Raw genomic sequence first — 20415 nt, 5'->3', positions numbered from 1 at the left:
ATCCTCATCAAGTTACGCACAGACATTTATTTTTGCATTATCTGAGTTGAATAGGACTAAAGGTACATCACTGGTTTAACAAGTTTCCAGCTCTCAGTTAGCGTCAGTGTGACTCATCAAGGAAACTATTTTCTTTGTGAGATTGAAAAATACCGGAGACAATAAGCATCAAAAGCAAATCCCTTTTTTTTTTTAAACGTAAGGCTTTTTATTTACAGTACAATATAACTTTAGCACAATAGTACCTACATTAGGTAAAATAACATTCACATTTTGTCAACCGGTGTGATGCCCAGGATCTTCATCCCGCTGGCCAGGACTGAGCACGCTCCGCTGAACAGTCGTAACCGAGCCTGTTGATATTTAAACAATGAGATAATGCTTAATTTCGTAAATATTGTTTACATTTTTGCAATTAACAGCATTTTTTGTCAGCATAGTGCATGTTGGCCGAGCCTAGAAATAAATAAATATCAGTGTTGAGACTCTGAAAGAGGCTGATTTTTCTGCACCATGATGCAGAGGCTGCTAGCATAATTTAATTATTTTGTTTAAATAAGGATCTTGGAGTACATTCTCAAATAATGTCTCATATTGTAAAAACCAAGCCAGTGATCATTTGTAAGTATAATGTTTCCAGCTAATTTATTCAGCTGCAGCCTCTGAACACACAAAATTAAAATCATGTGTGTTCTCTGGATGCCAATATGCGTACATTATGTCAAAGCTGGCTTCCATGGGGGAAAAAAGCACCATTCTGCATCTATTTGATGCAATTTTCTAAATGGCTTGCCTCCAACTGGCTGGTTTGAAGCTTGCATCATTGATCTTGATTATTTTCTTCAGAAATAGGTTAATTAATTAATAACTTGGTACGCAGCTAAAATAAACATTGCTGCTGCCCCGATACTATCTGACTATAGATAGATACCCGACACAACCAGTGGTGGAAGAAGAATTCAGATCCCTTAGTTCAGTAAAAATACTAATACCTCACTGCAGAATTACCCTACTACAAGGTAAAAGTCCTGCATTCAAAACTTCAGTAAAAGTACTTAAAGTATCAAAGTAAAAGTACTCATTATGCAGAATAGCCCCACTAAGATTGTTTTATGTTATTGTATTATTATTTTGATGCATTTATGTAAGCAGTGTTTTACTGTTGTCCAGTGAGTATACTTTTATGTGGTTTAAACATATAACTTGCACAATATTTTTTAAATTGATCATGTTTTCTATGTTAAATCTCAACCTGAAAAGTAACTAAAGCTGGCAGCTAAATGTAGAAAAAGTTCAATATTTGCCTCTAAAATGTTGTGGAGTAGAAGTATAAAGTTACATATATGGAAATAATCAAGTGAAGTACATGTACTTAGTGACATTCCACCACTGAATACAATCCCAGTTCAAAAACGATCCCTTTAAGATGATAAGGGTTAACTGATTGTCTAATGTTGCATGACGGTGCATTCAAAAGAAGAAAGCCCAGATATGAACTGTAGTAATTCTCTTCATACCTGAGCCACATCCGGAGCACTTCCTTTTACCGGCAGCGCTTTGTGTGCTGAGGCGATCAGGTGACTGGAACAAAGTGAGGAGGAAAATGAATAATACACCTGAGTACACAGTTTAATTACAATGTCCACAAAAAGAGACAACTACACTGACACTTTAAACTTTAAACAATAGAAAGTTCCCGGGCACGATGGCAATACACCTCAAGACCAACATCCTGCTCTTACCTCAGCTTCAATAAAAAGGTGACGAGGTGTTTTGGCTGCAGGTCCTGGGCCGACTGGTACAACACTTCGTCATAGCTACAGAGAGAGACATCATGCGTTTTAATAGGAGTGGAGCAAATATTGATACAGCTCTGTCAGGCTGTGACGACCTCTCTTATTGAATTAACAGCTGGCAGGTTTGCTTACCGAAGGAGATGCTGCAGGACGGAGATACTCGTCTGCTCGAGAAGAAGAGATGGATCAAATGTCTCGGCATCGACACCTTCGTTATTCCTGATTAAACTGCAGTAAGAACACAGTAAGAGTTTAAGTATCCAGTACCATTAACTTGTATAAATCTTTTTGGATCAATATGTTTTAAGGTTGTTTTTTGAAATCCTAAACACAGAATAACTCCCAACAGTGACTGTGAATGATGCGATGCATTTTCAAATCAACACTTAAGCAGATTAAGCATTGTACTCTACTTAATCGCTTGTTTTATGCAACTTTAGAGACATTTACTTGCTTCACTGAGGCAATAAATGATCAGAATGTCATTATTTTGTAGCTTCTATGAGAACTGACATCCTGTTTTATAGTCAATTGTTGCCAGTGCTGGAATACCAACATTTTCTGCAGGATTTTCAGCCATTTAATCAGACTTTCACCTTCTGAAGGGACATGCACACGCATACGCCCTTATCAGTTAGTTTATTTGAATACTATCAACCCTTTAAAATACCAAAGTCGATCAGCCAAACAAGCAAGCAGTGGACTTTTGACTTCTGCAAGGTAAAATTATTGTTTTTCTCAATGAAGTCTGGTGGCTATGAAGACAGCATAAAGGCTTCAGTTCCCCGTCAAAAAAGGCAATAAATATATCCAAGCAACCAATCGTGAAACAAATTATATACTTCTGTACTATGCTGGAATTACACTACGAAGATTCACATAATGAAATCAATAAAAAGAGAATTTCTGAAATCTTGAGAATCTCATTATTCAAGCAGCTGATGTTTACAGACCTGCGCATTCGAGCATGTGTGTACTGGAGGAAGACTCCCGTGTCCCCCTTAGCCTGCAGCATCATGTCCCAGTCAAACTTATAGTCCGACAGCAGGGGACCTTTGAAGTCCTGAAACAAAGTCAAATAAAAACTAGAATCTCTCTCATCAGACTGTACAGACAAATCAAGAAATGTATAGATAAGTACTCGAGTGTAGAGGGTTAAAATATTAACAGTTTACCTGGATTATAAGTGCACCGATTCCCACTTTCTCTGCTGTGTCCTCTGGGTCGTCCATTTCCTTTGTTGCTGTAGAAAAGAGCCCCAAAACAGATTGATTACCACCCCATTGGGATAAAAAGCAATAAAAATCTACCTTTAAATTGTAATTGTGAGTGTTTGCCTGTGTCATAAATATAATTTCTGACATTTGTTTTAACTTCTGTTGGATAAAAATATGACTTGATTTAATTTTCAAACATAAAAGCTGATTCATGCTGTTTCATTATTAAGTGTTTCAACCAGGCATAAAAACAAATCTCCAAATGCAGGAAATAGGTCCCTGGGAGAGGTAAACCCATGCCACCCCAGGTAAAACTGTCTAAAACCACCACGTGTGCTTTGTGTTGCTAAATAAAAGTGTGACAGGCTTTACTTCTTGACTGGCTCATGTTATGGAGCATCCTGGCCCGTGCTTCGTCCAGCACGTCCTCCAGAAACACCACCTCACCGATGCGGGTCTTCATGCCCCGCACCAGGCCGAAGGGCACGTGCCGACACCTGCAGCCAGAGGTGGGAAACACATTTACGTGTCAAATAAAAATACTCTGCTACAAGTAAAAGTTAAAATGCAAAAGAATGATCAGTAAAAATGTATTAAGTAACAAAAGTAAGGGCAGACATTATGCAGAATGCCCCTTTTCCACATGATATACTGTATTATTAGTATCTTGTTTATTGTTACTGATGCATTGACATGTAAGCAGCAATTTAACATTGAAGTTGCTGGAGGTGGAGCTAATTTGAACCACTTTATATTTTAATCTAATAATCACCAATTTATCTTTTTAACAAGTTTACTCACATTTTGAAAGAAAACATTTACTTTTACAGTAATTAGTAACTCATCAAAATTACTTAATATACTATACTATAATGTAGTTTAATTTATGAACAAGCATAATCATTTTAAATGCATAATGTTTTTTATGCTAAACCTCAACCTTAAAATTAACTAAAGCTAGCAGCTAAATGTAGTGGAGTAAAAGTACTATATTTGCCTTGAGAATGTAGTGAAGTTGAAGTATAAAGTTACTTATGTGAAATTACTCAAGTAAAGTAATTAGTAACTATAGCAGTCAGATAAAAGTAATGGGTTAAAAAGTACAGTACTTCCATCTGAAATGTAGTGGGTTAGAGGTGTAAAGTAGCATTAAATGTACAAAAAAACTTTTTAAAAATACTTGAGTTAATACTTGAGTTAGCCACAAGTTCCTCAAAATTGTTTTATGAGTAAATGTCACCACTGGGTGCAACAGCAACAACATTACACATATTTTTCTAATTAAAACAGCTGTCTGTGGTGGGTGGGGTGATGGTTGCATCAGCTATTGCTATTCCCATGTTATTTACCATTTGGTTTCATTCTAAAGACAGTGACAGTACTGTTCTCGGATAAAAAAGGCTGCCATTATTCCAGACTAGAACACATATTTGATTTGAATCCCATGTCAAACACAAAAGGCTCTTCTATCAGATCAATGAGTAGTATTTTCATAGTCTAAGAACCAACCACTGTTAACTACTATTGGTTAACAGCTTTAAATAAACTGATATAATGTGCTGTGTGTGGTTGTGTTCAGGTGTGTTTCCTGCTACCTGTCAGTCCAAGAATGTCCTAATCTGTGCAGGATGTGGAACAGCTGTTGGAAGTGATCTGCTTGACCTTTATCCGTCTAAAAAACAAGAACAAATATGCACATGATGGAGCAAACTGAGAAATATGCAGCAATAAAGGGCATGAGAAAAGTGTAAAAGAATCAAGAGTAACAATGACACAAAAATATGGACATTTAAACTCTAGGTAAACAAATATCCACACATCTATTTTGCATTTTTGTGTTTGGGATCATTATGTTTGCCGTAATGTTTGCATGTTTGTTTCTGCTGTCAACAAAGGACACTGCTGAGATAATAGGTCTATAAAAACATGGCCCTCAACTTTATAGAGGAAAAAGGTGCTGTTCCCGTTTTTAACTTACTGAATTTTCACACAATTTTCCTTTAAACAGATTCAAGGAAGAAAGCAGCACTTGTAAATAGCAATAAAAATTAAAGACTGGGTCTTGATTTTGGCTAATCATTTTTACAACCTTCACCTGCCATACTTCAGTGTGAAGCCGCTGACTGTAATTAAATGCAATTAAAAAAGTATTTTACGATTGTAGCTCATGTTGTAAATAAACATTTCATGTAAATCGAAAATTACATGCAACTGTTTCATCATGTCTTTAAAGGACAGCAATGTAACTATTTACACATTAAACAGAGGGAAAAAGAGAGTTCTTTACCACATAAATCATCTCATCAAAGTTGTATTTTTCTTTACGGTGGACCGCTGCAGCGAGGTCTCTGGAAATTGAATTGATTTTCTCAGACATTATTCATCTGAACACTCAGAATGTAACTATATATAAAATATAAAAATACAGTTAACAGATTTGCAATGACCTGGTGATATAGAGGGTGGTGCCGTCACTGCGGAGCACCGTGCAGACGCTGCTGGAGTCTCCATCAGGAGAGAGATCCACCACACCTGTTCCTTCCCTGGTAACACAGCAGCAGTCATTAATTTAATAATACATCCATGTCTGCAGTGAAAGAGCATTGATTCACATAATGAACTGTCTATACAGATGCTAAAAATATAAAAAAGCAATTCTGACTTAACATGCTAAATTGTGTTTTCAGGCTTTAAAAAAATAATAATTAAAAAACATAGTTGTTATAATAAGTATTTTAGTAGATGATACAGATATTGATAATTTTAGTTTTATACGATGTATTGACAATATATCAAGCAATACACTTTTGTTGAAAATATTATATATATATATATATATATATATATATATATATATATATTATATGTTCTTTTACCCACTGAACCCTTATTTCTTTAAAATAAATTAATTAATTAATTAATTAATTTAAATCACTAAAATTACAGTACATCATTGTCAGATATTATAAAAACAGGCAGCATTGTGGAATTTTAACATTTTTAGATGTCTTAAAATTAATTCTGTGTGGCAAAAAGTTATTTCAAAGCTAAATTGAAGCTTAAACTAGTTATATTAAATTTAAAATAATTGTATTCTATATGCCTTGTTTAAATTTCACTTCATACTGCACAAAACATATGATTGGGCTGTTTTTTTACAGAGGATTGCAGATTGCATTAAAAAAAATAGTGTGAAAACCAACCTGTCAGTGCTCTCTGCTGGACAAACAATGTAATGGTATTGTAATTGTAAAATACCTGAAACTTATCTTTACTCCAATAAGAATATCCTTTTATAAGATGAAATCAGCTTCTAACAACACAAAACATAAGCTCCGATAAGATATGTAACAGAGTTTATCTAGTCCAGTTATTTCATCACTTTAATGGCCACCGAGCAAATAAACCAAATGGGAGCTGGAAGTTGTCCACCGGCCTGCTAACATGTTTACTCAGTGTGTGTGATCCTAGTTACTGATTAAAAGCCGTCACATACTCAGAGGTTTTCAACAGGCCTCGGCTCTGCAGCTGCTGCACCACGTCCAGGGCCTGATCCCGGTGAAACGACTCCCCGGAGTAAATATCAAAGTGGATCCCCAACCGCTGAAAAGATCGGAGATGAAACAATATGTTATATTTAATCTGACATTTTCTTTAGTCTATATTCCCAGACTAAAGAAAGAAATGTCACTTTATGTGTTGGGGAAATTCACCTACTTCTGAAGCTAAATAAACTCTTTAAAAAAACTCATGGATCAGCTGCAAAATGAATCATCATCAGAGGTAAAATGAGTACTTTTGCACTGTCTTATTACTTCCGAAAGATACCTGTGTTACAAGTAAAAATCTCAAGATTTTACCTGAGTATAAATAAAGTATTTTGCATCAAAATATATACTTAAAGTAAGTACTTGTGCAAAATTGACCATTTTAGAATAAAATTAAATCAGTGATGCAAGAAGTACTCAGATCTTTTACTTAATGGAAATGGAGATACTCCATTACAAGCAAAATGAATGCATTAAAAAAGTGTACTTATGAATATATTAATTTGAATATATTACTAAATTATGAAAGCATTTGAATTGATACCAAAAGTATCAAAAGTACTTAATAAGAAAATGCTTAATATCAGAATTACTTATATATTATATTTCCCGGTTATGATTTTCAATGCATTAGTAGATTAATCACTTTAATTTTGCAGCTGGTAAACGTGGAGCTCATGCTCAACCTATAATCATAATAATAATAATAATAACATATAATTATAAGACAATCTTTTATTTAAGTAAAAGTAGCAATGCCACAGTGCAGAAATACTAAAAATACTCTATTACAAGTCAAACTCCTGCATTAAAATGTTTTACTTTAGTATAAGTATTGGCATCTTAAGGTACCAAAGGTAAAAGTTCTTTATAAGCAGATGGTTGGTATCAGAATTATTTACATAGTTATGACTCGGTTATGATTTGTGAATTATTAATATGTTTATGTTGCAAGGTAGAGCTCATTTGAATAACTTTTTATATTTCTGGGTTGCTTAACCTATAACAATAAGATATAACAATAAGACAATCATAATTTATTAGATTTTAAATTTGTAATATTAATCTAAATCTGCAAACTAACCAGTAACTAAACGTCATATAGTCATATAAATTTGAGTAAAAAGTGAAATATTTGCCTCTGAAATGTAGTGGATTACAAGTACAAAGTAGCATAAAATAAAAAAACTCAAGTATGATACACTTGCTGCAAAATTGTGCTTACAGTTCTTGAGTAAATGTACTAAGTGACACTGCACCGCTGTATATTTCAGAGTTTTGGTATTTCTGACCGCTGTGCTCACTCCAGCTGGTCGTACCTTGTAAACATGTTGATACTCGTCCACTGTGATCTCTCTGAACTGCTGCCATAAAGACACAGCCTCGCTCTCATGCTGCTCCAGCTGTTTAAAGAAGTCTCTGGCCGCTTGATTTATATCCTCATTATGCTCTGCTTCCTTGTTAACTTTGACATAAACCTGCAGGACGAAAACATCAAACACTGCTGAGATGTAGTTCAGGATAAAAACACTTTTTATGAAATACAATCTTCAGGGTTCGTACACTTTTTCAGTGGTCAAATTCAAGCACTTTTCAAGGACTTTCAAGGTCCATTTTCAAGCTTTTCCAGTACCTTACAACGGTTGTAAATGGCATGTTTTAGATGAGTACTTTGATACTAAAAGGGGTAATTTCACTTAACCATACCACCAGCAATGCTATTACACTTTTAACAACTAATAGTAGTTTGCTAATCTCATAAAACATACTGGTATGAGAATCTAGGAGCTAGGAGCAAAAGTAAGCTCACAAAAATCATCAACCGGCAGCTGGTGGAACTAAACACGACCCAAACTAGGAGGAAAGCCTCGCAAACAGGCTACTTCAGGAGCCCTCACATCCACTAGGAATTATAAAAACACCCTCCAGTAAGAAGATACAGGGTAGAGCAACAAGAAACATGTCAGAAACAAGAAGACGCAGGCGAGACCCAGGCAGAGCGGGCTTCATTTCAGATAGGCTATTCAGTTTATATAATTTTTTTCCATTGAAAATGCGGTTATCTAAAAAAAATACAGTAAAAAATACAGTAGAAATGTCAAGCATTTACAAGCACTTAATCCAAGAGCACTTTTCAAACCTTGAAATTCAACATTAAAATTCAAGCATTTTCAAGGATTTCAAGCACCCGTACGAACCCTGAATCTTGTCGAACAGGTTTCCGTGGTTACGGTAAGTGAGAACTCACCTCAAACAAATGCTGTAAAGGGTTCTGTTTCAGCTTCTCCTGACATCCAAACTGACTAAACCCAGCTCCCAGTAAACCTGACATCCAACAAGGAAAACTGGGTTTATGAATTAAAAAGTAGCCTTTATGAGACCAGAGGACCTGTTGAATATTTTGCACAGTATTTACTCACCAAACTGCATCCCCCAGTCTCCCAGGTAGTTCATTCGAATTACATTGTTTCCAAGAGACTGTTTTAGGTTTGCAATGAAGTTACCTGGGGATGGAGATTAAATTTAATTTTAGTCCAGTTGACCGATTTTATTATCAATTTAAAATTTAAGTTAGCAGTTTAACCAGACACATACAGGACTTCAGAAGATGTCATAATATTTATATTTGAATGTTAAAAAAATGCAATCAAGAATCTAGAAACATGAAATTTGTCGATATGATACTTAATACCATAAAAATATTAATCAGTTAAACTTCCAAAAATTAAATTCCATATTGACATAATTTGCACCAAAATCTTATGTCTTCTTAGTCAAATGTTGCTTTAAAGAAAATTAATGTACTAGCTACCAGTGGAGGAATGTAACTAAGTAGATTTACTCAAGTACTGTACTTATGTACAGTTTTGAGGTACTTGTACTTTACTTGAGTATTTCCATTTTATGTAACTTTTTACTTCTACTCCACTACATTTTGAGGCAAATATTGCACTTTTTACTCCACAAAATTAAGCTGACAGCTTTAGTTACTTTTCAGGTCAAGAATCAACATAAAAAACATGACACATTTAAAATTACTTTTTGAAATTTAAACATATAACAGCATAATAAGTAGTTAAATGAACCCTACACTGAGAAAATTAAAACACTGCTTACATAAATGCATCAATAAGAATAATCCAATAATATATTTAGAATATATAAAACAAAGCGGGTTCATTCTGCATAAGGAGTACTTTTATTTTTGATACTTTAAGTAAATTCTGATGCTAAACTTTTTGTACTTTTACTTGTACTTTTACTACTTACTAGTAAGTTTTGAATGCAGGACTTTTACTTAAGTAAGGGATCTGAATATTTTTCCCACCACTGCTAGCTACTAATGTTATAATGAAGGACGTTTCCTTAAGACTTATTTTCTGGCAGAATATTGTTTTCAATAAATATCATTTGTCAAATGTATTTTGCGAATAATGTTTTGGAGGCTAAGTGCAATGTTCATAATGCAAAGTGCCACATATTTCAGCAGCATTAAAAAACACAATTTTCTTACTTTTGGACTAATAGACTAATCTAAGGTTAAAATTTTTTGTTTAAACATCAGAGAAATGAGTCGTCAGGAACATCCCTACGAGAAATGTACAAGAGAGAATTTTACAGTGAGAGAGTTTGAAAAACATATATTCTTTCATTGATCTGCTGGCATGTATACCAATATATCTGCATTGATCTAATACCAGCTGTCAACTTGTTGTCATTGCTGCAGCTCTCTACTTTGATACATTTTGTATCAATACTTTGGCTTCAGTTACTGAACAAATCAAACCTTCGCCAAAACTCACCAATTATTGTCGATCTTAAGTGCCCCGCATGAAATTTTTTGGCAATATTTGGAGAGCTGCAAAGCAAAAACATTAATCTGTTAGTCCATAAGGGGAAGACATTGTATGTGGTGTTAAATAAGAGCATATAACACTTAACAGACATACCTGTACTCAACTATTGTCGTTCCTCTCTTGAGATTATTTAAAAGTTCACTATTTAACCCAAATGTCTGCGCATAATTTTTTCCAAAAGGCTCCAGCACTTTCTAAAACAAATGTAGAAGAGCAGATTATAATCACAGTAGAAGCAGTCAAAGTGATTGTTTTCAACACGGTGGGATAAAAAACTGGAAAAACCTGGACGAGCAGCGTGCGATTCATTTTAAAGGTGATGAATCCACCTGCAGCAGATATGTCCTCCACCATACTGTCCCGCGTCAACTGAAAAACACAACACAGATTTTAAAGAAAGATAAAAGGCCTTGTGTCGTTGTTTTTTAGAACTAAGAATTATATTATGCAGAAGAGAGATAAGAGTGCATCTTCAAACAAAAAGTAAGAGCAATATACAAATTGTGATTTTAGTTCCAGGAGAAATTTCAAGACAAACATTATAAAACAAATTTCACTAATCATGGGAAAACTGAGTATTCTTTACACATTATATAATATAAAAAATAAAATTAATTATTGTATCAATTCACAACAAGCACAAAGAAGGGTGTACATATAAATAACATCTTAAGTACCGCTATTCAAGAAATTTGAAGCTCCAATTACCACATACTCTTCTGAGGAATAACAGTAGAAAGGTTAAAAGTTTTTTTAATTATAGAACAGTTAAGTTATAAAAGCATGTACAAGTGCCTTTGTGACTATATTTGTAGGAACATTTTAAGATATTTAAAAAGAGTTGTAAGCCAGTTGTGCATCTCAAAGGTTATTTAGGGTTTTTTTAAAAACATTTTTAGATCTTAGGGACAATGAATCAATATGTTGATGTGATACAGAGCTTAACATTGGACCCCAAAATGCTACTAAAAATGGAAATTTCTGACAAAAGATATATATATATATATATATATATATATACGTATTTTTCATGGAAAAAGTTTACTTGTTCTCTCAACCTTAAGTTAGACACATTCATGAAACACTTTAGAAAGTTGGGTGGAGTTCATCAGACCTTTAAGACCAGATTTTGTCAAGGTAATAAGCCGATGAAACGTCCACTTTTTATTTGATTTCCTTTTTTGTTTGCCACTGTATCTTAGTGATGTGCTGAACTGAATGATGCCCAACTGCTACAGACATTTCTATTTATTTATTCATTTTATGGATTTACTCTTTGCCTCAATATCCCTCTGGATGTAAAACATTTGATTGTATGTTTTTTTCTTTTCTTTACATATACATATTCATATTAGTAAAAAGGAACAAGAAGCTATTGATAGAAAACCCTTGGTTCTGTACAAGTCTGATGCTAACAGCTGTAAATCCATTTGTCCTCTTCAATTGATGTGAAATTTCCTAATAAAATGATAATTACAAAAAAAAAAAAAAAGAGGAAATGTCTTTGGACAAAAGGGAGGTTAGCTGGGGTAGACGAGTCTGAAGAGGTGGGTGTTGAGGGCTGTTTTGAAAGATGACAGTGTTGATGTGGTTTTGGTAGTGCTTCTTCAATCTTTAACCTTACCTGAGCGGCCAAGTCTTCTGTCTGCAGGTGGATGTCACCACTGGATGGTAAAATCCCACTGCTCCGTAAAGCATTGATGGACAGTTTGAAGTCAGCAGACTGCCTGAGGAGCACAAGTTCAGAAAGCTTTAACAAACAGACTTTTATAAAGCACCTGACACAAACAGAGTTAATGCTAAACGCACTTAACTGTTTCTTTGAAGCTGGAACTGCTGACAGAGCTGGTATGAAGGCATCCTCAGACTGCTGCAGCGTCCGACCCAGCTGCACATCAGAAAAGGGAGAAGATTTCATTAAACAGTAAGGTGAGATAAGCTCATAGAGCACATGCTGACAGTTGTGTTTAAGGCACTCTTGTTTTCAGTTCCCAGGGTCAAGGCATGTTGCTAAGTTAGCATTAGCATACAATGTTATCTTTAAAGTCTTTCAGCCTCGTTACCTTCTCTGCTATCCTTCTCCTGAAGAAACAAGCCATGTTTCTTAAACGTTTAAACGCTTTATAATGGTAATAAACTTGGAGCAAAATTAGCAACAAACAAATGCTGCATGATTTTCATTCACATTGACATAGCTACTGTACTTCCGGTGTAGTCACAACACTTCCTCCAAGCTCGTCCAATCACCGGCTTCGTACGCGAACAACGTCAACGACCTGAAAAGGTTCGTTCGATTATCATGTCTGCTGCTCCCGAAATGTCCGGTCAGTTAACCATAAGAATATCAGATTTTCAAACCTCAACCCTCTGGAGTCCATCTATTTATTGAAAATACACGTTTTATTTACAGTAATAACTTTATTTATATATCATATGTACACAAGTTGAGAAAGCCAGTTGAAAGTTCAATCATAGGAGCTTTCACAGTGTGCCATTTATGTTTCTAGACCATTTTTAAAATGTGAATTTTCTTTTTAAAATTAAAACTATTACTATTTTTTAATCTATATGCAAATAGACTGTTTTGCATTAGTTATTTTTTCTGCTGTTTTTGTGTGTGTAAATGGTAAAAAAAAAAATAATAAAAAAATACTTTAATTAAAATAAAATGAAAAATCAGACTGATAGCCAAGTTTGTGTAGAGAAAAAGAAGCCATGCATGTGATGTAAAGACAGACTGAAAGATGCTAAACAGATACAGAATGCATAGGAAGTTGAGAAATTTTAACCAAAATCTCTGGACTTCAGAGGTTTAAAACATCTTCCTAGGAAATTTAAACATTTATGATTAAAAACGTAGAAAATCGAGTTTGATGTTTTTTTTTATTCTTTATTGACAATTAAGGAACATTACAATCATGAGGTCAGACAAAAAGTGATTTCTAGAAACAAATAAATGTCATGAAACAAAGAACTAATCAGGAGAAATAGTTAAAAAATTTTTTTTAAAAAGGTACATACATTGGTCACGCAGAGAATACGAGGTATATAAAGTCTGTGCATTTTCATCATATTGTGATTTATACAGGTTCCTATAAAACATTAAACAGTGGTTGGATATCTTTTGTGGCTCATCTGTGACAGCTCCATCTATATTAAAGTTTTTGAATGCAATTCGTTCTGCTGCATGACTTTTCCAGTCTAAAAAAATATGCTGTGTTTTGCTCTCCTTCTTCCAGCCATTGCTTTCTGGATCTCACATAAGCACCTTCTGCTTTAACTCTGTATATTTCATCTAGCTTGAGCTGCTGCTCAAATAGTTCTTGTCTGTCATCTTCTGTTAAATCTTCAGGTATACATTGAGTAAGAGTGGTGATTTTGGTAATTACTTTTGTTTCTTCCTCTTTTCTTAGTTTGGCCAACAAGGATCCATACTGTCTTAGGTATTTTGCTATTTCAAATTTCAGTAATTCAGTTTTTTTGCAAACATTTGTCATTCAGCGCCTTCTGCCAGTAACATTTTATTAGAAAGTGAATTTTTTCTATCACAACTTTATGTTTTAAGACTGAGTTGTTGAGTTTCCAATATGAATTTCGATGCATGCTGGCATTAGGTTTGAAGTTAATTTAAATATTTATAGTTTTATGATCTGTGAGCGGTGTAGTCAAAATATTAACAGATATTGTTTACATCTAAATTTAAAATTAACCAGTAGTCGATTCGTGACCTGCAGGTACCAGTTTTATTAGCCCATGTATAGGGTTTAATATTTGGATTCTTTTTTCTCCAAATATCTACCAATTGAAATTTCTGCATAAATAAAACGACATTGGAGAGAGAGTTTGCTCTATTCTTTGGGGGCCATCTGTCTACAGAGTCGTCTACCGTCACATTGAAATCACCACCAACAACAAACAATATGTTTGGATATTTAGATAACCAGGCTATAAAACGTGATCCCAAAGTGTCAAATAGGGAGTCATTATCAGTTTTGGTATTATACCCATATATGTTGGCCAAAAGGACTATATGGTCATCAAGCTTTATAATTAGTATAAGAAATCTACCATTTGAGTCATCCTCAGGAGTGTAATATAGTTCCTTCAAATTTGTTTTTCAGGGAGGTTACTCCTGCTGATCTTTCTGATCCATGCGAGAACCATAAGTCATTTCCCCATTGATTTTTCCAGAATTTAGTATAATTTACAGTTGAGTGTGATTCTTGTAAGAAACAGAAATCAGACTTTTGTTTTTTGACAAAGAACAGGACTTTGCGTTTTAAGTTGTCACGCAAGCCTCTGGTGTTTAATGAAACCACTGATAAAGACATAAGAAATTATGCAAATTATTCAAAAAACTCAATAGCTTTAGTATTTCGCCTCATCATAATTAGGGCCTTTATTTCTAAATTTCCTGCAGTTACCCAATATAAAATACAAAAACATCAGGCGATAATTGAAGAACCCCCTCATCTTGAAGTTAAAAACAAAGCACTCACACACCTCTCTTAGGATGAGTGCAAAACAAAACACCAGGCTTCTATTGCATATTCTACATATAAGGAAAACAAAAAATCCACACTAAGAAAACCAGGTCACCTGCACTGTGGAGGTTTAGTTAGGGAAGATTTGAGGGAGAGACTAAGTTAATTAATTTCCCAAGTAAGGCAACAGCTTCAATCAGATAGGGCCTATTGAAAAAAGTTCGGCAACTAAGAGAGGGAAGACCGACCCGCCCACAAGTCCAAACCCAGTACTCAGTTTTCCCCATTGTAACAAAAGTTCATTGTAAATAAAGGAGGGAAAAAAAGAGTCTGCTTCCTCTGTGCAAACTGCGCCCAGTCTACGGACTAAGTGATATTGTTCATGTCATTCACAGTGATCCTTTTACCGTCAATAAGTGCATAGGAGCCTCTGAAGCCGGCTTTCTTTCCCTCTTTCCTCCCTTGTTCCACCAGTGGCCACAGCTTGTTCCTTGCATCTTTCGTATCTTGGGACAGATCCTTGAAGATTTTAATTTTTCTCTCCTTGAGCAGCTTAGAGGTTCGTGCATCTCTCCAGATCTTGTCTCGGTGTGTGCGAGACAGGAACTGCATGATGCGGCGGCTGGAGAGACGGTCCGCAGAGCGGGGTCCAAGCCTGTGGACGATGTCCACAGAGAAGTGCAGGTGTTGGACGATGATGTCAGGGGAAACCATGCCGAGGATGTCGATGATGGTTTTCTTCAGGTCTTCTCCAGGCTGTTCGGGGATCCCCGCCACTCTGAGGTTCCATCTTCTTTGGTAAGCTTCCAGCTTAATCCATTTGTCGCGGAGCACCGCGTTTTCTTTCTCCAGTGTTTCAACTTGACTCTGCAGGGAATCCACATGAAGAGTCACATCTTCCATCTGTTTCCCCAGGAACTCCAGAGGGTCAGTAACGCTTTTAATAGTTTGTGTATTGTCTTTAACAGTGGTCTCGAGAGACTGCATTCTTCTGAGGGATTCCTCCTGCATTTTTTTCAATTCTCTCCATCACTGCCATTAAAGCAGCGTTTGAAACAGTTTTTTCGTCGTTTCCTTCACTGGCCAATTTTTTTTTATTTCTTTCCTGGCCGTCGATCTTCAATGTTTTTTTTTATCAGGTATTGTAGGTGGGTTTTCAGAGCTGAGTAATCCATCCAAAACCTCGAGTTGGTTTTCTAAAGCTCTGCGAGCATATGAATGCATGGTGATGGCAGGCTCTTTGTTCATTTCTGAACAGTAACCGGGAAGAAGAGTAGGCTAAGTGACAGAAGTAGGAGCAAACCACTGCTTTTCTTTTCCTTTTCCTTTTCTTGGAAGTTGCTTCAGTGACTTTTACTGTGTGTGAGTCCGTCAGAGACAAAGGAAAAAGTTTGGTCTGATTTCGCGGGGCAGCCGGTTGCTTGTCAAAGGTGGGAAACTTCAAAAGAGACAAAGAGCTTTTAGTCTCTCTTTCATTTACTCCCAGTTCAGGTAACTTTTCATCCTCCGGTAGTTTACCGTTTTTAGCGTGATTTAGTTTTGGTTCGTGCCATAGAGCTTAGGTGCATCACCTCACTGAAACGCCATCCCTCATCTCCGTGAGCGGCGCAAGTGAGGGACGCATGGATGCGAAATAGTGGTAATGGGATGTACCCATATATACGCACCCCTAGTTCGGAAAAACACGGAAGTAGATTTTTCTTGTGTTTTCCATTTGTTTTGTCAAAAAGATGTATATGCTTTCAATGGTATTTTAGTACACCAAGTGGAATAAACTTCCATCATGGCCGTGGTGGTTGTACAAGCCTAAGTATTGTGAAGACATATTCCTTTATTCTAATCCTCGTGTGTTGCATTATAGTGATGGATGAAGATATGGAGCTGGAGAGAGCGATGCTGAGTATCTCTCCTTCCAAGCATCACGTGGAGAGCTGTGAGTAAATATTTGTTGTCTTTTATTTGTTTTGTTTTTCTGCTGCCTTAAGATTCAAAGTTATTTACGGTATAGTTTGTGTATTCCTTTTTATGTAAGATATATATATTCATGATATAATATATATAATGTTTTTGTGTGTGTTATGTAGCCGTTCCTGCAACATCCTCAGCTGCCAGACCACAAGAGGCTTCAGGAACAGAAAGAGGTTCTTAACCAAAAACGTCCTGTTGTCGATAGACAACTGTGGGAACATGAATCCTTATTCCAAACTGAAGCATGTCTTAAATCGATCCATCTCAGGTTGACCACGTTCTGGTCGTGTCTGTGTTTTGGTGTTCTACTTAAGAGTCCTAGTGACTATGAATTGATTCCAGTCATGATGAGGGTAAGTATCATTCCTTATTTCCTTATATATATAACATATAAAATGTTAAAACTGCTGTGTTGACTAACACTTGTGAATGCATGTGTTTGCAGTGTGCCATGTTGCTTCCCCTGCTCAGGCTCAATTATATGACTAAATACTGAATATTTATCCATACAAAAAAAAAATACTGTGTGTTAATGAATGTTTTCTTTACATATTCATGTAAGAAACCGTCTTTCACTATATCAAGCTGAGACAAGCAGGTGAAGCAAATCATGAGTGCCTTGACTAACGCCATTTTTTGATAATTGCCAAAATATAAATAATTGACAAGAGTTCCTTTTGTAGTGTCATCTGCTAGACTGTCCACACCGACTGAAGTGAAGGGTTCACAAGGAGATGGTAGATGCATCATATTTTTGTTCATCCATTTAAAACCTTCTGTTATAATGCCTCTGCTTGTGTCCGTTATAAACCATTACTTGTTGTGGTCCTTCCCTCCATGCAGCCTCAGCTCTGCAGCAGTAAAGAGACCAGTGCCCCTGCCTAAGGAGCTGATGTTCCTCTTACCACAAACAGAATGTCCTCTGCCAACAAAGACAACTGTCACGGTTCCAGGTGTGTATCATGTTAAAATAATTGATTATTTTCTATATTGGTAAATGGTTTTATGCTTTATTTCTGCTTCTGTGGTCTGTCTCTGTTCTCTGTGAGTGACGCAGGTCACTATCAAAGGTCAAACCTTGACTGTAATAAATATCTCTATGCATTTATATTAAGTCAGACAATATGATTTGATACATTGATTGTGTTTGTGTGTTAATATTGATGTAGAAAACTATGATTACTTTAATTACATATTTTCCATTTGCTTAAACTGATTAAGATTCTATAACTCACAAAGAATGACATCCAGATATATTGATGCATAGTTTTTGCTGTGTGTGTATGTGCATTTGTGAGTGTGTGTGTGTGTGTGTATGTGTGTCTGGAGAGGAGGGCCACAGAAGGCCAAATGAAAATCCCGTGAGAGAATGTCTGTAAGTCATAACAAGGAAAAATGTTTGTGCTAACAAGTTTGTTAGCAGGCCACAAGGCTTTGTTATGGGAAGCAGTGATTGTATTGCCCAGGTGGCCTGATGTGTGACGGTATGAAAGAAGACTGGCGAATGAGCGGATCAAGAAGGCGGGACTTCCTGGAAGAAATGGACCAGCATGTTTTGTAAACAAATGTTAGTATTTTAATGGGTTCCAGGGAGGGAGTCGTGGTTCAGACTTCACGAACTGAAACACGTCTGTTTGTATTCAGGGACATGAGTTAATTTTGAACCCAGAGATCTCTGTACAGTGCACATTTTTTGACGTATTGCAATAAAACTTTTGTTAAACTGAGAAACTTGGACGTTCTCCAGCTCTTCATTTCCCCATCAAAGAATGCGCAGAAAAATGGTGAGGTTTTTTTCTGTTGGTGACAGATTTTTTCTGTCGGTGACAGATTATCAATTTTCAAGGTTTCCTCATGCAATTTTTCTAACAATCATTTTAACTGTGTTTGCATCTTAAAAATATCCATATGCAGTGTCCACCAAAACTGTTGTAAATCCTTTAAAATCAGTTTAATCGTTGTAATTCATATACTAGCGCAACTTTAGGACTAAATGTAAACAGCACTGCAATGTACAGGCGTTTTAAGGACTACTGCATAGATTCTAAGTGTCATATTACATTTATTTATTTATCTTACTGTGAATAATAATTAAGTGTTTATTATGCTTATATGGTTTCAGAGACCCTTCTGATGCCTCCTGAGACATCCACAGAGCCCAGTCAAGTGCCACTGCAACCGCCAATTGCACAGCAAGCTCAAAGTGAGTATATACATTTTTGAATTTGGTTGTGTGAATGCCAAAGAGATAAAAAAAATCAGCTAACAACTAAATCTTAATCAATTGCTTTGTCTAATCTTGTCTGACTAGGTCAGCCTTTACCAAAGCCGTCAGCCGTCCCCAGCATTCCTCCTCCACAGCTGGCCGTCCTCACAATCTGAGTGACCTGACAAGAAGAAGACTTGCCCTGCTGCTGAGGAGCATGGTGCTGCCACCACCATGCTTCACGCTGGAGATGGTACGTTTGTGGTGATGTGAAGTGTTTGGTGTTTGCCAAACATAGTGTCTAGTCTGATAGACAAAAATCAATTTCATGAGCTTTTTTTCTCTCCCATTCAGCTGGTGGCTCCGACTGGTGAAGAACCCGGGCAACATATGTTGTATGTGCATTCTCTCCTATCTGAACCACTGAGGCTTGTAACTACTGCAGAGTGGTCCTAGGTGTCTTGGTGACCTCCCTCCCCAGTCTTCTTCTTGTCCAGTCACTCAGATTGTGAGGACGGCCAGCTATAGGCAGATTTAAACAAGTGACACACTGCTTCCATTTCTTAATGATGGTTTAACTGAACTCTGTGAGATCAGTGAGCTTGACATTTTTTGTAGCCATCTCCTGACTTCTACTTTTCAATTATCTTTTCTCTGAGTTGTTAAGAGTGTTCTTTAGTCTTCATGTTACAATTGTAGCAGGAATAGTGATGAACCAGAGACTGGACCTCCCAGACACACATGTTTTTATACTATGATCACTTGACACACATCAACTGTGCTCAGGTGATCTCCATTTCACTAACTGTGACTCTGCTGCATCAATTAGCTGGAACTTTGTTGAATTAGGTCAGTTACTTTAAAGGGTATGAATACTGATGCAATCATTTATTTTACCTCACATATTTTTAATTAATTTACATTATTTTGTAAAAATCTGTTTTCACTTTGATATTAAAGAGTTTTTTTTTGCAAATTCTTTTTAAAAAGGCCAAATTATGTTGACCATTATTTCATGTGTAAAAGCAACGTTTTAAAGGCATTGTATATAGTTTTTTATTTTTATGTTTTTATGTGCTGTGTATGTATGACCTTGCACTGTGGGCTCTGTCTGTTAATAAATAACACATTCCATTTACTAATGTCTACATGTCTCATTAATAAGTCAATAATGTGTAGTGAGCAGTAAAAGTTGTTAAATTAAATAAACAAGTTTTAAGTCATTACAATTGCAATCCAATTGTAATTGAGTAACAAAACTGTAATACAGTCGGTTAAAAGCCATGAGTAAGTCAAGCACTTGATATAACGTCATGACATTTGCTGTAGTATTTTTGTC

General features: G+C 35.8%; 1 protein-coding gene and 1 long non-coding RNA gene across 2 annotated transcripts; one reads left to right on the top strand and one right to left on the bottom strand.

Moving 5' to 3' along the window:
* Positions 1-200: 200 nt before the first annotated feature.
* rars2 (arginyl-tRNA synthetase 2, mitochondrial) lies at positions 201-12641 on the bottom strand. Its single transcript, XM_059355675.1, has 20 exons — positions 12482-12641; positions 12233-12306; positions 12043-12145; positions 10704-10787; positions 10512-10612; positions 10365-10420; positions 8982-9065; positions 8810-8886; positions 7881-8039; positions 6510-6616; positions 5461-5556; positions 5301-5361; positions 4609-4685; positions 3386-3510; positions 2972-3039; positions 2750-2859; positions 1929-2024; positions 1743-1817; positions 1518-1581; positions 201-353 (listed from the first exon to the last, which is right to left on the bottom strand). Exons 1-20 carry the CDS (start codon positions 12515-12517, stop codon positions 267-269), a joined length of 1740 nt encoding a protein of 579 aa, XP_059211658.1. The 5' UTR covers positions 12518-12641; the 3' UTR covers positions 201-266.
* A 4131-nt stretch (positions 12642-16772) lies between these two features.
* On the top strand, positions 16773-20214 carry LOC131991243 (uncharacterized). The gene is made up of 7 exons (XR_009396118.1): positions 16773-16835; positions 16987-17223; positions 17554-17607; positions 17714-17823; positions 18993-19073; positions 19182-19329; positions 19431-20214. It is a non-coding gene; the product is annotated as an uncharacterized LOC131991243 (long non-coding RNA).
* Positions 20215-20415: the final 201 nt, after the last annotated feature.

The sequence above is a fragment of the Centropristis striata genome, chromosome 18 (genome assembly GCF_030273125.1).
Source record: "Centropristis striata isolate RG_2023a ecotype Rhode Island chromosome 18, C.striata_1.0, whole genome shotgun sequence".
Taxonomy (NCBI): Eukaryota; Metazoa; Chordata; class Actinopteri; order Perciformes; family Serranidae; genus Centropristis; species Centropristis striata.
Note: the sequence above shows the minus strand (reverse complement) of the source record. Positions and strands in the feature narration are given on the sequence as shown.

Coding starts and splice junctions, on each gene's coding strand:
- rars2 (XM_059355675.1), bottom strand. CDS start 12,517: ATGGCTTGTTTCTTCAGGAGAAGGATAGCAGAGAAG. Junction 5,557..6,509: donor GGCCTGTTGAAAACCTCTGA/GTATGTGACGGC, acceptor CTGTGTTACCAG/GGAAGGAACAGGTGTGGTGG. Junction 354..1,517: donor GTGCTCCGGATGTGGCTCAG/GTATGAAGAGAA, acceptor AAATATCAACAG/GCTCGGTTACGACTGTTCAG.